The following is a 14,482-nucleotide window of genomic DNA, read 5'->3' on the forward strand; positions in this document are numbered from 1 at the left end:
ATCTGAGTGCAGATTTCCTGTCAGCAATAGGTGGCAATATTGTCCTGTTAGTTATTCATAATAGACAGGTTTATAGACCACCAGCACATGGGCCCATCCCAAAAATTCCTTGCACTTGGTTATTTGAAAGGCAGGTACCACCCTCCATCTCTTCTTTTGCAAGGCAGAAAAGCATTACCCTCAAAAAACACAAAGCTTTCCTGAGGTAGCCAAAAGAACTTCAAACTGTATTTAAAACAAACCAAAAAATATGCAGGTGCTTTGCATTGAACAGCAAGAAAATGAACAAAACAAAACTGTTTCTGAGGCTCCAAAAGAACAGAGAACATGGAACTATTTACATCCTGGAGACCCAGTTAAGGCACTTGGGCTCCAGTCTCAGTCACTGTAAATTCTGTCTCGTTCAGTGGATGAGCTCAGGCCGGCTCCTGGTCACGTCTCTTGGCTTTGTTCAGCAGAAATCTCTGGAACAAAAGGAGGGATAGAGAAAACATTTGGTTAGATTCATCCAACAGGCACGTCTGGCAGAAGACACTCAGTGACTGGAGTGACTTTACTCGAAGAGAACCTGCAGAGCTCTTTGACTTTCAGCAGCTGCCTCTTTATGGAGAGGATTTTTACAGCCTCCCAGCCCTTCTGCCAGGCACATCCCGATTTTTTCCTTTTGCAAGTTTGCCAGCAGATCATGGCAATGCATCCCTTTGCCCAAAGGGGCCCACAAAACTTTGTGTTTTATGGAAAATGACACTGCAAAGGCCCCGTGGGATGGCAGGTTACAGCTTCTGACTATTCCCCACTGCTTGCACCACAGGACAACACGACATTTGTAATGACTAAACTGGACAAAAACGTAGCAGCAGCTCTAGGAATTCCTTTTGGCAAATGTTGGTCACGAGCCCAGCAAGGAATCAAAAGTCCAAGTGCTGCCCAGCTGTAGCTAAGCTACTCAGCAGGTGCTCTCCCCCATCCCTCCCTCTCTCTTTGCTCCCAAAATGAGGAATAAGGAAGCAGCAACTGGGGTGGCTGCAGGGCCAGCCCTGTTTGGTGTCTTCAGAAACTGCAGGCAGGGCTGTGAAACAAACACTTACTGTTCCAACTTCAGTCTCCTTGTCTTGTCTTCATTTGGCAGAGAAGTCGCTGGGAAAGGATTCTTCTCATCCCCTGCAGATCCCTGAAAAACAACAGAGAGAAAGCTGATCAGAGAGGGATGCCTAAAGCAATTCCAAAGGCTGGCTATCCTAAATTTCCAGAGAAAATGTTCCTTTGTCCCAGGCATAGTCTGTGCTCCAGGATCTCCCCCTCTCGCCTCCTTCCCCAGCAATCCCTCCAATAATGGAAATGGAACCTTGGCTTCTCACTTGGCAACTCACAGTGCTTTGGAATCATTAAACTTCTCCCAGGCATGGAGAAATTCAGCAGCAGGTTTCCTTCTCAGTGGCTGAGAGAGCAGTGAGGGCTGGAAGGAGGAAAATTATCAGGAAAAAATGAGCTATTAGAAGGCAGCAAATACAGGGTGCACAGCCTGGCTTAACTCACAGCCCCACCCTCCCCCAAACATCCTAAATCCCACACCCCAAGCCAACAGTAAACACCCAAATTTTAACAAGCAGCCAGTAAAATCCAATTTTATAACCCAGAAATGCAAAGCTGCAAGGGTTATGAAGTATTTTGTAAACAAGCTATAAAACTTCAGGCCCAGGTTGCAGGCACACCCACAGGTTTGTTGTTTCTTATTTTTAAACAAGATTCAAAAGATTTCTGTTTAGAAACACACTCCTTTTTACACCAGTCTTGCATTTGCAGTTGGCTGCAATCAGAAAGAGTTACTTATCTGAGAGGATGGTTCTGAAGAGAATCACACAGCACGTGTGGGTTGCAGGAATCCTCCTGTCAGCTCTCCTGGATATCCATGGTGATGCCCTGGGGTTGTTCCCTGGGATCTTCCTCCACTTTCCTGTGCTTGGCTCCTGGTTCCTGGCAGGGTTATCCGTGGCAGGCAGGTCCAGGTTGTCAGTCTCGGTTCTGAGTCTCTTTTGGCTTGAGTTTGGTGCACGTTGTGCAGCAGTCACGGCCAGCAGTGGTGGCAGCACCACATTCTTCCTCTCAGCTTGGAATGAAGCTTCTGATGCTCTGCACAAGAGAAGGAAATTCATTAATATGATGCACATACAATGTTCTTAAAAACTTGGCTACATCCTGTACCAGTTCTCACCAGTGTCTCAACTGGACAACGCTTCCAAAGCTGAGAGGCTTCAAGTGACAGGGACTTTTAATTGGCAGGGATTTTAACATTCAATAACACAATAGCCTAGCAGATTTCTGATCATCTGAAATCAGGATGACCAGGGAACTCTGGCAGCAAGAAGCAGCACCGAATAGCTCTCAGCCTTGGTTCACTACTGCTCATTTCCACCATTTTTAGTCAGCTCCTCAAAGTTTCTGAGAACACAGCAAGCAGTGAATCCCAGCTCATGGACTGGAGCATCAGAAGAGGAGGAAATGAAGTTAAACGCAGTGGGAAGGCTCAGATGTGGGGCTGCACTTCTTGCCTGACTCTGCTGTGCATGGGACAGTCCTCTCCCCTCTTTCAGCACCCACCTTTGCCATGCTTTGGTCCCTACACATTGCACACGTGCTCTCCAGCTGCTCTGCCTTGGCACAGCTGATGCTGCACATCACATTGGACACAGAGCACAGCACCATCCCCAACCTGATCCAGAGCCCTCTCTGCCCAGAAACACCTCCTGCCCCTCCCACTCCAAAAGCCAGCACATGACTAAGACAGCTGCTCACTTTCCCTAAGGAAAAGGGAGCAAAGAACTCCACAATTAAAGCTTTGCCATTCCTACTGCAACTGGAGCATCCCTTCCCCCAGCCAAACACCAACCCAAACACCTCTGAGCTTGCAGAAGATGTCAGGAGGGAAAGGTTCCCTACCCTCACCCACCTCCACCTGCAGAGCTGCTTTCTGCACTGGTTGCTTCCAGCATGGAAAGGCCAATCTGCAGCAGGTCAAGTTGCAGAAGGCACACAAAACTGAAAGCAAACTCCCAAGGGTCTGGACAGAAGATACAGTTCTTTTTCTCACCCTTCTGATTTAGATTTACACATCCCACGACTGCATACTCACTTCAGTTTACTGCACTCTTTGTTTGCTGAAGGCTGAAATTTGGGGGGGTTTTTTCTCATTCCTTTTTCTTCCTGGGAGTATCCCCCTTGTCTTCCCTCTAACAGGAAGAAAGAAAAAAGGGGAAAAAAAATCAGTCAAGTCTTGAAAGTTCACATAAAGTACAGACCAGTACAGCTCCGTTTGACAGATTCTGGTTGAAAACAAAAAATAACACATGGAGCTGTCTTTAGAGGAGAAAGATCATGGCTCTAGTGCCAACCTATGAAGGGAATCTCCACATGGGGTTTTCAAACACCACCTTGGTCATTGTCCAAACCCACCTCCCCTTGCCCCTCTCACCTTCTTCTTTCTAGGGGACTCCTCAGGATTCCTCATTTCTTTTCTCTTCAAGTCTGGCTTCCTCGCAGGCAAGAACAACTTCTTCTCCCCAGGAGGTGAGGGCACTTTCTCCTTGTGCAAATCCCCAGTCCTGTGGCCATTGGGGATGAGGGCATCACCTTCCTGAGCATCTCCCAGGAGCTCAGGCTCCAAAAACCCTTTGGTGTTGGCCTGGGGGCAGCCCTTGTGCTCTCTCTCCTCAGAGGGCTTGTGAAGTGCCAGCTTTGGGTCTTCACTGTCGGTTTTTGGCTTCTCTTTGACTTCCAGCTGATCCTTGCAGGGCTGGTCTGTGACCTCCCCAGGACCAGGCTCACTCTCCTCCTTCCTCACCCTTTTGGGTTTGTTGTGTTCCAGGGGCTCTCCAGGCCTTTTGGTACCCACAGACTCCTTGGGCAAAGGCTCCTTGGTGAGCCCAGGAGGATGCAGGCAGCTCTGCTTAGTCTGAAGATGAGCTCGCTGAGGAGCCTGATCCACCTGGCCACTGCTCTTCTGGGAATCCTTTCCCAGGGAGCCAGAGCTCTTGGAACCATCCTTGGCCACTTGTCCAGAGCTCTTCTGAGGGTCCTTGGCCACTGGGCCACAGCTTTTGTGAGAAGTCTCGTGCTCTTGGCCAAAGCTCTTCTCTGAAGCCTTGGCACCTTGGACAGAGCAGGTGTGAAATTCCTTGGCCACTTTACCAGAGCTCTTGGGAAAATGCTTGGCCACTTGGCTCCAGCTCTTCTGAGAATCCTTCACTGCTTGGCCAGAGCTCTTGTGGAAATCCTTGGCCCTTTGGCCAGAGCTCTTGTGGAAATCCTTGGCCCTTTGGCCAGAGATTTTTTGAGATGTCTTGGCTGGCATGCCAGAGCTCTCCTGAGAGCCCTTGGCCACTTGCTGACAGGTTTGCTGGGATTTCTTGGCCACTTGGCCACAGCTCTCGTGAGGAGACTCCCTTGCCTTGGAGTGCTGCTGGCAGGAGCGGCTGCTGATGCCCTGCTCCTGCTTCTCACCCTCCTCACGTCCATTCCCACGGGCAATTTCCCTGGGACCCTGTCCTGGTGCTGCTCCTCGCTTTGCCTGGGCCATCAGGTTTCCAAGCCACCACTTTTTATCAGCTGGTGGCTCAGGCTGCCAACAAAAAGAGAAACGAAGGATTCAAGACTGATGCCTTTATGGGCTCTTTCTGTCCTAGCACAGCTCACCAGAGCCCAGGGACTCTTGCCCAGAGGTTGTAGGGTCTGGGCTTTGGCCTGTGAAGAATTACTCTCAACTAACAGGCCATGTGCCCTAACTTGCTCCTTGAGCACCATGGATGGATATTTCCTCAATAAAAAAACCCATATTTGCCTGTGGGCAAATAGCTAAGCCTTCACTGGAGTGAGAGGGGTCTAACAAAGCAGTATTTGCAGGACACACCAGGCAGCATTTGGAACCAGAGGAGAAGTACAACATCTGCTTCCTTCCTAGGACACCCCCCTGCAGTGGGCAGGGGCTGTGGGAGCCTCTCCATGGTCTCTGCACTCACCTCAGGTGCTGGCAGGTCCAGCACCTTTGCAAGGTCCTCCTCACTGTCACTGGAGCTGACCTCTGGGTCACGGCCTGGGGAGCTGTGGCAGTCCCTGGAGCTCCCTGACTCTGAGCTGCTCAATTTTTCAATAAGAAAAAAAATCATTGCAAAACTTCTTAGAAGTGTTTTCCTTGGGCACAGGAGATTACTTTCAAATTTCACAGCTACATTTCTATAGCTTTTGTAGCTGTAGCTTTACTAGTCCTGCCAGGCTTCAAAACCATATCCAGGAATGATCAGATTCAGCTGGTATCCCTTAGCGTTTATTGCTGTCAACGGCATTATTAGCAGGTTGACAAGCACAAAGTGTGATGTTAAGCACCACAGATTAAAAGAAGACTTTTTCACTCTGGTACATGAAGACCTGGGGGCTTTTTCTCCACTTTCACTTTATTTTGATTTTAAACACAGTCGCTGTCATCATGACATGGTTTAGTGCACTTGGTGTTGTTGGATTAACTATAGGACTTGATCTTCAAGATCTTTTCCAACCTAAACCATTTCATGAGTCCATCAAGAAATAATAATTTTTCTGTTGGTGAAAATTCCCTGCATTGAAGTTTTCTGAGAAAAATCTGACTTAAGATAACCCAAATTCTTGTTCATTCCAGGTTCTTTTCCCAGCAGAGATTGGAACAGAGTCTGGTTACTTACAATGTTCTTGGCTCAGAACTCAGCCACGTTTCTGAAGCTGCACCAGCCCGCTCTGGAAATCAAGAATGAAAAGCTTGTGTTTATTTACCTGACCTGTAGCAGATTTTACCCTCTGGTCTCTGAGCACCAGATCAGTCAGGTGCTTTCTTCCAGGAGGGGCTTGCCCCTCAAAGATCAAGATTGTTCATCACTCCAGATGGCAGTGTGTCCTGGTTTTGGGCAAATTTGGGGGAAAACCTCCAGAAGGAGCCCCCAGACAGCAAACCCCACGACTCCTCTCCCCCCCACCCCACCGGGTTCGGGAAGAATTTCCTCGGAGAAGAGTGGGAGAAAAAAACCTGTTTATTTAACAAGCAAGACACTCCCCAGCACAGGGAAAAAAGACAACACCAGCTGACAAAAAAACTCTTTCACCGTTCTGAAGGGATGACAAACTCAGTCTCTCTGGCGAGTGGTCGCTCAGTTATCAGTCTCTGGCGCTGGGGATGACTGCTGCAGGTGACAGAGTGTAGCCTCCCGGTGTTTCTTGGGGTTCCCAGGTCCCCGTCCGTTCAGATGGTATCCAGGAGAGGGAGGGGACGGGGTGGAAGAGAAAACAGTCCAGGGAAAAAGTTGGACTGCCTAGCTGAACTAACTAATAAGCAGAAAGCAAGGGCAAAGCGAAGGAAAGAAAAAGGCAGAAGCGAGCAAGCAGGCAAGCAAGCAGGCAAGCAAGCAAGCAAGCAAGCAAGCAAGCCGAGCTAAAACCTCTCCTAAACATAGACCATGGGGGAGGTGAGCCGGCTGATAACAAGACAAAACAAAGCTTCACTCTCAGACTCAGTCCTGGAAGCACAGGACATAATACCAAACATAATCAGGACACACGATTGGAGATACAAACACCATAACATCACCCTAGGACATTCCACCCCTTATCTCCATATCGTGAACATACTAAACAGCATGTAAAAACTTCAGCAAGTAGAAATTTCCATCTTTCGCTTATTCGGACACATTTCCTTCTGTCTCATGCTGCCTCACCCCACAATCAGATCTCCCTGAGGCACACATCGTGTTGTTCCATCTCTCTGCATTACCCACCATGTACAACCTGGTCCTTGAGCAAAGACAATCCCACGAATGGGTTTGTCTGTACTCGGGGCAGAATTGATCCAAACTGCCTTCCCTAACAAACCTCTGATATGTGCCACTGGGACTTTGTCTCCATCTACTATATTCAGGGACTCAGACTGGGCAGGGCCCGCTCGGTTGGTGGAACCCCGGGTGTTAACTAACCAAGTGGCCTTTGCTAAATGCTGCTCCCAGTTTTTGAATGATCCCCCACCCAATGCTCTCAAGGTGGTTTTTAACAGTCCATTGTACCTTTCCACCTTCCCTGCAGCTGGTGCATGGTAGGGGATATGGTACACCCACTCAATGCCATGTTCCCTAGCCCAAGTGTTGATAAGGCTATTCTTGAAATGAGTCCCATTGTCTGACTCAATCCTCTCAGGGGTGCCATGCCTCCAAAGGACCTGCTTTTCCAGGCCCAGGATGGTGTTACGGGCTGTAGCGTGAGACACAGGGTAGGTCTCCAACCATCCAGTGGTGGCTTCCACCATGGTCAGTACATAGCGCTTGCCCTGGCGGGTTTGAGGCAGTGTGATGTAATCAATCTGCCAGGCCTCTCCATACTTGTACTTGGACCACCGCCCCCCATACCAGAGGGGCTTCACCCGCTTGGCTTGCTTGATGGCAGCGCACGTCTCACAGTCATGGATAACTTGAGAAATACTGTCCATGGTTAGATCCACCCCTCGGTCTCGTGCCCACTTATATGTGGCATCTCTGCCCTGATGACCTGAGGCATCATGGGCCCATCGAGCCAGGAACAACTCTCCCTTGTGTTCCCAATCAAGGTCTATCTTCGACACCCCTATCTTTGCAGCCTGATCTACCTGCTGATTGTTTTTCTGCTCTTCATTAGCCCTACTTCTGGGAACATGGGCATCTACATGGCGAACCTTCACAGGTAATTTCTCTAACCGGGTAGCGATGTCTTTCCACTCTTCGGCAGCCCAAATTGGTTTTCCTCTACGCTGCCAGTTAGCCTCTTTCCATCTCTCCAACCATCCCCACAGAGCATTGGCTACCATCCATGAATCGGTATAAAGGTAAAGCTTTGGCCACTTCTCTCTTTCAGCAATGTCTAAGGCCAGTTGAACCGCTTTGAGTTCAGCAAGTTGACTGGATCCACCCTCTCCTTCAGTGGCCTCTGCTACCCGTCGCGTGGGGCTCCATACGGCTGCTTTCCACCTCCGATTCATCCCCACAATGCGACAGGAACCGTCGGTGAATAGAGCATAGCGTGTTTCCTCTGCTGGCAGTTGGTTATATGGTGGAGCTTCTTCAGCCCGTGTCACTGGTTCTTGTTCCTCATCTGTGACACCAAAACTTTCACCTTCAGGCCAATTTGTAATTACTTCCAAAATCCCAGGGCGATTCAGTTTTCCAATCCGGGTGCGCTGTGTAATGAGGGCAATCCACTTGCTCCATGTAGCACTGGTGGCATGGTGGGTTGAGGGAACCTTTCCTCTGAACATCCACCCCAGCACTGGCAGTCGGGGTGCCAGGAGGAGTTGTGCTTCTGTGCCAACCACCTCTGAGGCTGCTTGGACCCCTTCGTAGGCAGCCAAGATCTCCTTCTCTGTTGGGGTGTAGTTAGCTTCAGACCCTCTGTAGCTCCGACTCCAAAATCCTAATGGTCGGCCTCGAGTCTCACCAGGCACCTTCTGCCACAGGCTCCAGGACAGACCATGGTTCCCGGCTGCAGAGTAGAGCACGTTCTTCACATCTGGTCCCGTCCTGACTGGGCCAAGGGCTACTGCATGAGCAATTTCCTGCTTTATCTGGGCAAAAGCTTGTTGCTGCTCAGGGCCCCAATGGAAATCGTTCTTCTTGCGGGTGACCAGGTAAAGAGGGCTCACAATCTGACTGTACTCAGGAATGTGCATCCTCCAAAAACCTATGGCGCCTAAGAAAGCTTGTGTCTCCTTCTTGTTGGTTGGTGGGGACATAGCTGTGATTTTGTTGATGACATCAGTAGGAATCTGACGCCGTCCATCTTGCCACTTCACTCCCAGGAACTGGATCTCTCGAGCAGGTCCCTTAACTTTACTCTTCTTGATGGCGAAGCCAGCTTCCAGGAGGATTTGGATGATTCTCTCTCCTTTCTTGAACACTTCTGCTGCTGTGTTCCCCCACACAATGATATCATCAATATATTGTAAATGTTCTGGAGCCTCACCTTTTTCTAGTGTAGTCTGGATCAGTCCATGGCAGATAGTAGGACTGTGCTTCCACCCCTGGGGCAGTCGATTCCAGGTGTACTGCACTCCCCTCCATGTGAAAGCGAACTGAGGCCTGCACTCTGCTGCCAGAGGAATGGAGAAGAATGCATTGGCGATGTCAATGGTGGCGTACCACTTTGCTGCCTTGGACTCCAGCTCGTACTGCAGTTCCAGCATGTCTGGCACAGCAGCACTCAGTGGTGGAGTCACCTCATTCAATGCACGATAGTCTACGGTCAGTCTCCATTCTCCTTCAGATTTACGCACAGGCCAGATGGGGCTGTTGAAGGGTGAGTGGGTTTTGCTGACCACCCCTTGGCTCTCCAGCTCACGGATCATTTTATGGATGGGAACCACAGCATCTCGAGTTGTTCTGTATTGTCGGCGATGCACTATGGAAGTGGCAATTGGTACCTTTTGCTCTTCTCCTTTCAGAAGTCCTACAGTACTTGGATTCTCAGACAGTCCAGACAAGGTGTTCAATTGCTGGATGCCCTCTGTCACCACAGCTGCTATCCCAAATGCCCACCTGAATCCTTTTGGATCTTTAAAATACCCCCTTCGGAGGTAATCTATGCCCAAAATGCATGGGGCCTCTGGGCCAGTCACAATAGGATGTTTTTTCCATTCATGTCCAGTCAAGCTCACATCAGCTTCCACCAAGGTAAAGTCCTGTGATCCACCTGTCACACCAGCAATAGAAACAGATTCTGCCCCCACATATCTTGATGGGACTAATGTGCATTGGGCACCAGTATCAACCAAAGCTTTATACTTTTGTGGTTCCGATGTGCCAGGCCAACGAATCCACACAGTCCAGAAGACACGATTTTCCCTCGCCTCTCCCTGGCTAGAGGCAGGGCCCCTCTAAGCCTGTTTATCCTTCTTTCCTTGGGCATATGTCTTAGAGGTTCCTTCAAGGGGATCAGACATATCATCATCATCATACTTGGCAGCTTGGCTACGGGCAACTGGAGCTGCTCTCCTTTTGGTGGAACTTCCTCTTTGGGTCTTGCCTTCCTTCAATTCACGCACCCGTTGTGCCAGAGCAGCAGTAGATTTTCCATCCCATCTCCTCATGTTTTCTCCGCAATCACGTAGGAAGAACCACAGCTCAGCTCGTGGGGTGTACCTCCTCTCCCCATCAGGGGAACGTCTGCGTTGGATACCAGGGCCTCTAATTTGTACTGCTGAGATTTGGAGAAGGTCCTCTTTAATCTCCTCCCTGAGTCTTTTATGATTCTCCTCTATCTTGTCTTCTAATTTCTGCAGACGTGTTTCCACAGCTGCAATTCTGGCATGTGTTGGGCCATGCACAGCATCTGCATATGCTCGGAGCTTCTTTGCCATATCAAGTACGGTCTCATCCCTCTCGTCCCGCTTCATTATTGCTAAAGCAGAAGCATATTCATGGGGCCCAAGTCGTACAAGTTTTCGCCACATCACAGATGTACATGGTACCAAGTCCGGATTCCTAGTTGTTATGTCATCTGAGAAGATAATCTCTGCCACTGCCATTTCTCTCAGGCGTTGGATCCCTTGTTCTATCGTCTTCCACTGGGTCTGCTGCATATAAAGATCATCTGCACACAGGTATCTTTGTGCTACACTGTCCAGGACCCGTGCCCAGAGGCTGTGAGGGTTAGGCCCTCTCATCATTCCTTGGTCGATGACAGGATCATGTGACAGGGATCCCAAATGCCTGGCTTCAGTGCCATCCAGAATTGTAGCCTCGCCTGCAGCATCCCAAAGACGGACCAACCAACTAATTATAGACTCATCAGGTCGTCGGGTGTAATCCTTTCTTAGGCCACGGAGGTCCTTTAGGGAAAAAGACTCAATATTGGCCTCTGATCTTTTACCAGTTGCTTTGACTCCTGGTTTTATGTCAGGAGGCGTCGAGGGTCCTTCTCCTGCATCATCATCATCATCATCCACTGGTCGATCAGTCTTGTCTGTGCACTTTCCACTTCTCGTGCTGGTAGCAACAGCCATTGGTTGAGGCTTACTGACAGGTTTAGCTGCTGGCTTAGGCTCACTGTCTGGTGTAGTTGTTGGCCTCGAGCCTGGGGTGTTGGCTGCAGCCTGAGTGACTGGGATAGTGGCTTGTAGAGAGCCTGGTGCAAGAATGGCTAGAAGAGAAAGGCCATAGCCAGATCAACTTAGTAAGGCTAGCAGAGTAGGCCTCAGACTCAAGGACGCAGTGTCCCTGATAAGAGGAAGGCATGTAGACTTGAGAAATACAGGATGCAGATGAGGAACAAAAGGAGCTCTGTTAACCACATGAATGCCGAAGTGCTTAGCTAAGCAGCACATCTAGACCAATGAGGAGCTAAGATTTTGCACTATGCATGAGCTAATTAAGCATTGTATTTAATCGCCACTCTGCGTACCAATAAACGAGACTTTGCTGACGACCGCCTGGTGTCCGCGTCTCCCTTCTCCGACAAATGGTGACCCCGACGTCCCTCCGTCGCTAAAAAGAAAACGGGGGAGGACGCGCCACGGTCGGTGAAGTAGAGTGGGGGCCTGCTGCAACCGGGTCGGTGTCAAACGACGTAGGGAAGACACCCCCAGGAGCTACAAAGGTGGTCTTGGGCCATACGTGCTGCCGAAGCCGGAGAGTTGCAACAGCGCTGACGACAAAAAATGGACAGGCAAGCAGCATATGATTTATTTATAGTGCATTTAGATAAGTTAGGGATAAAGGACATTAATCCCAGGAAGGACGTACCGGGGTTGTTAGCCTGGGGTTATGCTAAAGGGTTATTTGTTAACCCTCACAACGTGCATGACTTGAATGAGTGGCGCAAGCTGGGGGATGTGTTGTGGGAGGCGGTATTGGAGGATGATAAAACGGCAAAAAAGCTGGGAAAGATCTGGCGGGTAGTTCATAACGCGCTACTGAAGCAGCAGGCGGAGAGAAGGGCGGCACGGGAAGCAGTAGAGGCATATAAGAGGAATGCTCAGTATGGCGATAACGAGCCCCGAGCGCCAAGTACAACTACAGTTGAAATACCTATCTCTGGGGGAACAGCAGGAGTAACAGACATGGCCAGCTGCGCTTGGCCCTCTGCACCTCCCTTAGAAGAGCTTGAGGAGGATTCCGCCGCGGCGGCGGAGACAATTGCAGAAGGCGGAGTACCCCCGCCTTACGAGGGCGAAGGACCTCAGCCCAGCGGCGAAAAATCCCCTTGCCGGTCTGAGCCTAGCGCCCCTAAGCCTGCCGCGGAGCCAGACCCTGTCCCTGGGGCGGAAAGCGACCTGTGGGAGGAGATGGCTAAACGGCGAAGGGAGGCGTGGAGTATGCTAGCCAGACACGGCTTGGAGACTGGGGACGAGGGCGCTGTTGACGCAGCGAAAGCCTGGGCCTTTCCTGTAACGTACACCCAGGGAGTAAACCAGCAGGGACAAGCTGTGCAAGTGGGAGCATATTCGCCCCCCGATTGGAAGTTGCTAGCCCAGCTGAGACAAACAGTGAGTCAGTTCGGTTTCCGGAGCGAGCCAGCTAGGCAAATGCTAGATTTCTTGTTCGACACATATTTGTTGTTGCCAAATGATTTACGGAGCATAGTGAAGCTGATTTTCACGCAACATCAGCAGCTGCTCTTTAACGCCCACTGGCAAGCTCTTGTACAGGAATCAGTTGCGGTGCAGAGAGGTGCTGGAGATCCGCTAGCTGGAATTACAATAGATGAGTTAATGGGGTTAGGACAGTACTGCAGAACAGAGGCTCAAATGATTTCAGGACCTGACAAGGTTAGGGAAGCCATGCGTCTAGTAAGGAGTGCCATCGATCAGGTCAAGGATAGCTCAGGCATACCCATGTATATGGGAATAAAGCAGGGAAGGGATGAATCCTTTGGGGACTTTGTAGATAAGGCTGCTGCTGCTATTGAAAAGGCAGGAGTCCCAGAGTATATGAGAGGGGCGCTGCTAAAGCAATGTGCGTTGCAGAATAGTAATGAGGCAACAAAAAGGGTATTATCAACTTTGGGGGCTAACTGGACAATAGAAGAGGCGTTGGAGAGGATGGCACTGCAGCCGTCAGGGGCGCCGGCCTTCTTGGTAAACGCACTAAAAGAGATAGGCCTGGGACTACAGAAACAAGCTGAGTCCACGCAGTCGCAAGTGTTAGCCGCTCTTGCTCCGCTCCGTGCTTCTACGGCGGCCCCGGTCACATCGGGGGACCACCGACCCCCTTCAGCGTGATGCTATAGATGTGGAGGCGGAGGCCACTTTCGGCGAGACTGCCGTGCCTCAGGGGTATGGTGCCAAAACTGCCAGAGCAACACGCATAACACGTCAGCTTGTCGCCGCAAGTCGGGAAACTCCTGGCGGAGCGCGCCTGGCAGCCGCGCCCGGACACAAGTAGCCGCCGTAACATCAGCGCCATCTCCTGTCTACAGCCAGCCACAACAGGGAGCCTGGGACTCGACTTGGCAGCCGCAGTAAAAACATCATTGATGACAACACGCCCCGTCAAGGTTCCAACTGGAGTTCAGGGCCCGGTGACTATCAGAGGACAAGCCTATGGAGGTTTAATAGTGGGACGTTCCTCGAGTTCAATTGTAGGACTGTTTGTGTTACCAGGTGTTATTGACGCGGACTACACAGGAGAAATACAAATAATGGTTTACACCCCTTTTCCTCCTCTTACAGTTGAGGCAGGTCAGCGCATTGCCCAATTTATTCCGCTTCCACAGCTGAGCCGAGGAATACAACCACAAAGATACACCCCACGCGGCGATCGGGGGTTCGGATCCTCTGGTATTGCGATGCTCACAATGGACCTCCATACTAGACCCAAAAAGAAAGTGAGATTGACCTATGCCGGGCACTCGATAGAGATGATGGGACTGTTAGACACCGGGGCGGATACCAGCATTGTCTCGCCAGAGAAATGGCCCCAGGGTTGGCCTACATTGCAGACCACGGATACCGTGACAGGCGTCGGGGGGTTCACTCTCGCCAAGAAAACACCCCCAATAAGGATCACCGTAGATGGACAGGACTTGGTAGCAGTATTATCGGTAGTCGCATTACCACCAACGGTGCACTGTTTAATCGGAAGAGACATTCTAGCGCAACTCGGGGTTGTTTTATCCAACGAGCACCCTTTGGGGTAATCGCCATTGCTTGGACTTTCCCGATCCCAATCACCTGGACCACCAATGAACCGGTAATGGTTAAGCAATGGCCTCTAAAAAGGGAAAGTCTAATACAAGCACACCAACTTGTGAGGGAACAATTCCAACAAGGACACTTAAAACTCTCTACGAGCCCATGGAACACGCCAATCTTTGTAATCAAAAAGAAGTCAGGGAAATATCGCCTTTTGCATGATTTAAGAGCAGTAAATGAACAAATGGAAGCAATGGGAGCATTGCAACCAGGACTCCCCAATCCAGCCATGCTCCCACAACATTGGCCTCTTTTGAT

General features: G+C 50.3%; 1 protein-coding gene and 1 pseudogene across 1 annotated transcript; one reads left to right on the plus strand and one right to left on the minus strand.

Annotated features, from left to right (window-relative positions):
• Positions 1 to 256: 256 nt before the first annotated feature.
• On the minus strand, positions 257 to 5,755 carry LOC148217389 (uncharacterized). Its single transcript, XM_088158693.1, has 7 exons — positions 5,709 to 5,755; positions 5,013 to 5,127; positions 3,470 to 4,615; positions 3,131 to 3,227; positions 1,371 to 2,130; positions 1,089 to 1,171; positions 257 to 464 (listed from the first exon to the last, which is right to left on the minus strand). Exons 3-4 carry the CDS (start codon positions 4,571 to 4,573, stop codon positions 3,186 to 3,188), a joined length of 1,146 nt encoding a protein of 381 aa, XP_088014819.1. The 5' UTR covers positions 4,574 to 4,615; positions 5,013 to 5,127; positions 5,709 to 5,755; the 3' UTR covers positions 257 to 464; positions 1,089 to 1,171; positions 1,371 to 2,130; positions 3,131 to 3,185.
• A 6,256-nt stretch (positions 5,756 to 12,011) lies between these two features.
• On the plus strand, positions 12,012 to 13,750 carry LOC148217390 (endogenous retrovirus group K member 8 Gag polyprotein-like; annotated as a pseudogene).
• The last annotated feature ends 732 nt before the right edge of the window (positions 13,751 to 14,482 follow it).

This window comes from Sturnus vulgaris, unplaced genomic scaffold, assembly GCF_052056855.1.
Source record: "Sturnus vulgaris isolate bStuVul1 unplaced genomic scaffold, bStuVul1.hap1 Scaffold_85, whole genome shotgun sequence".
NCBI classification, from domain to species: domain Eukaryota; kingdom Metazoa; phylum Chordata; class Aves; order Passeriformes; family Sturnidae; genus Sturnus; species Sturnus vulgaris.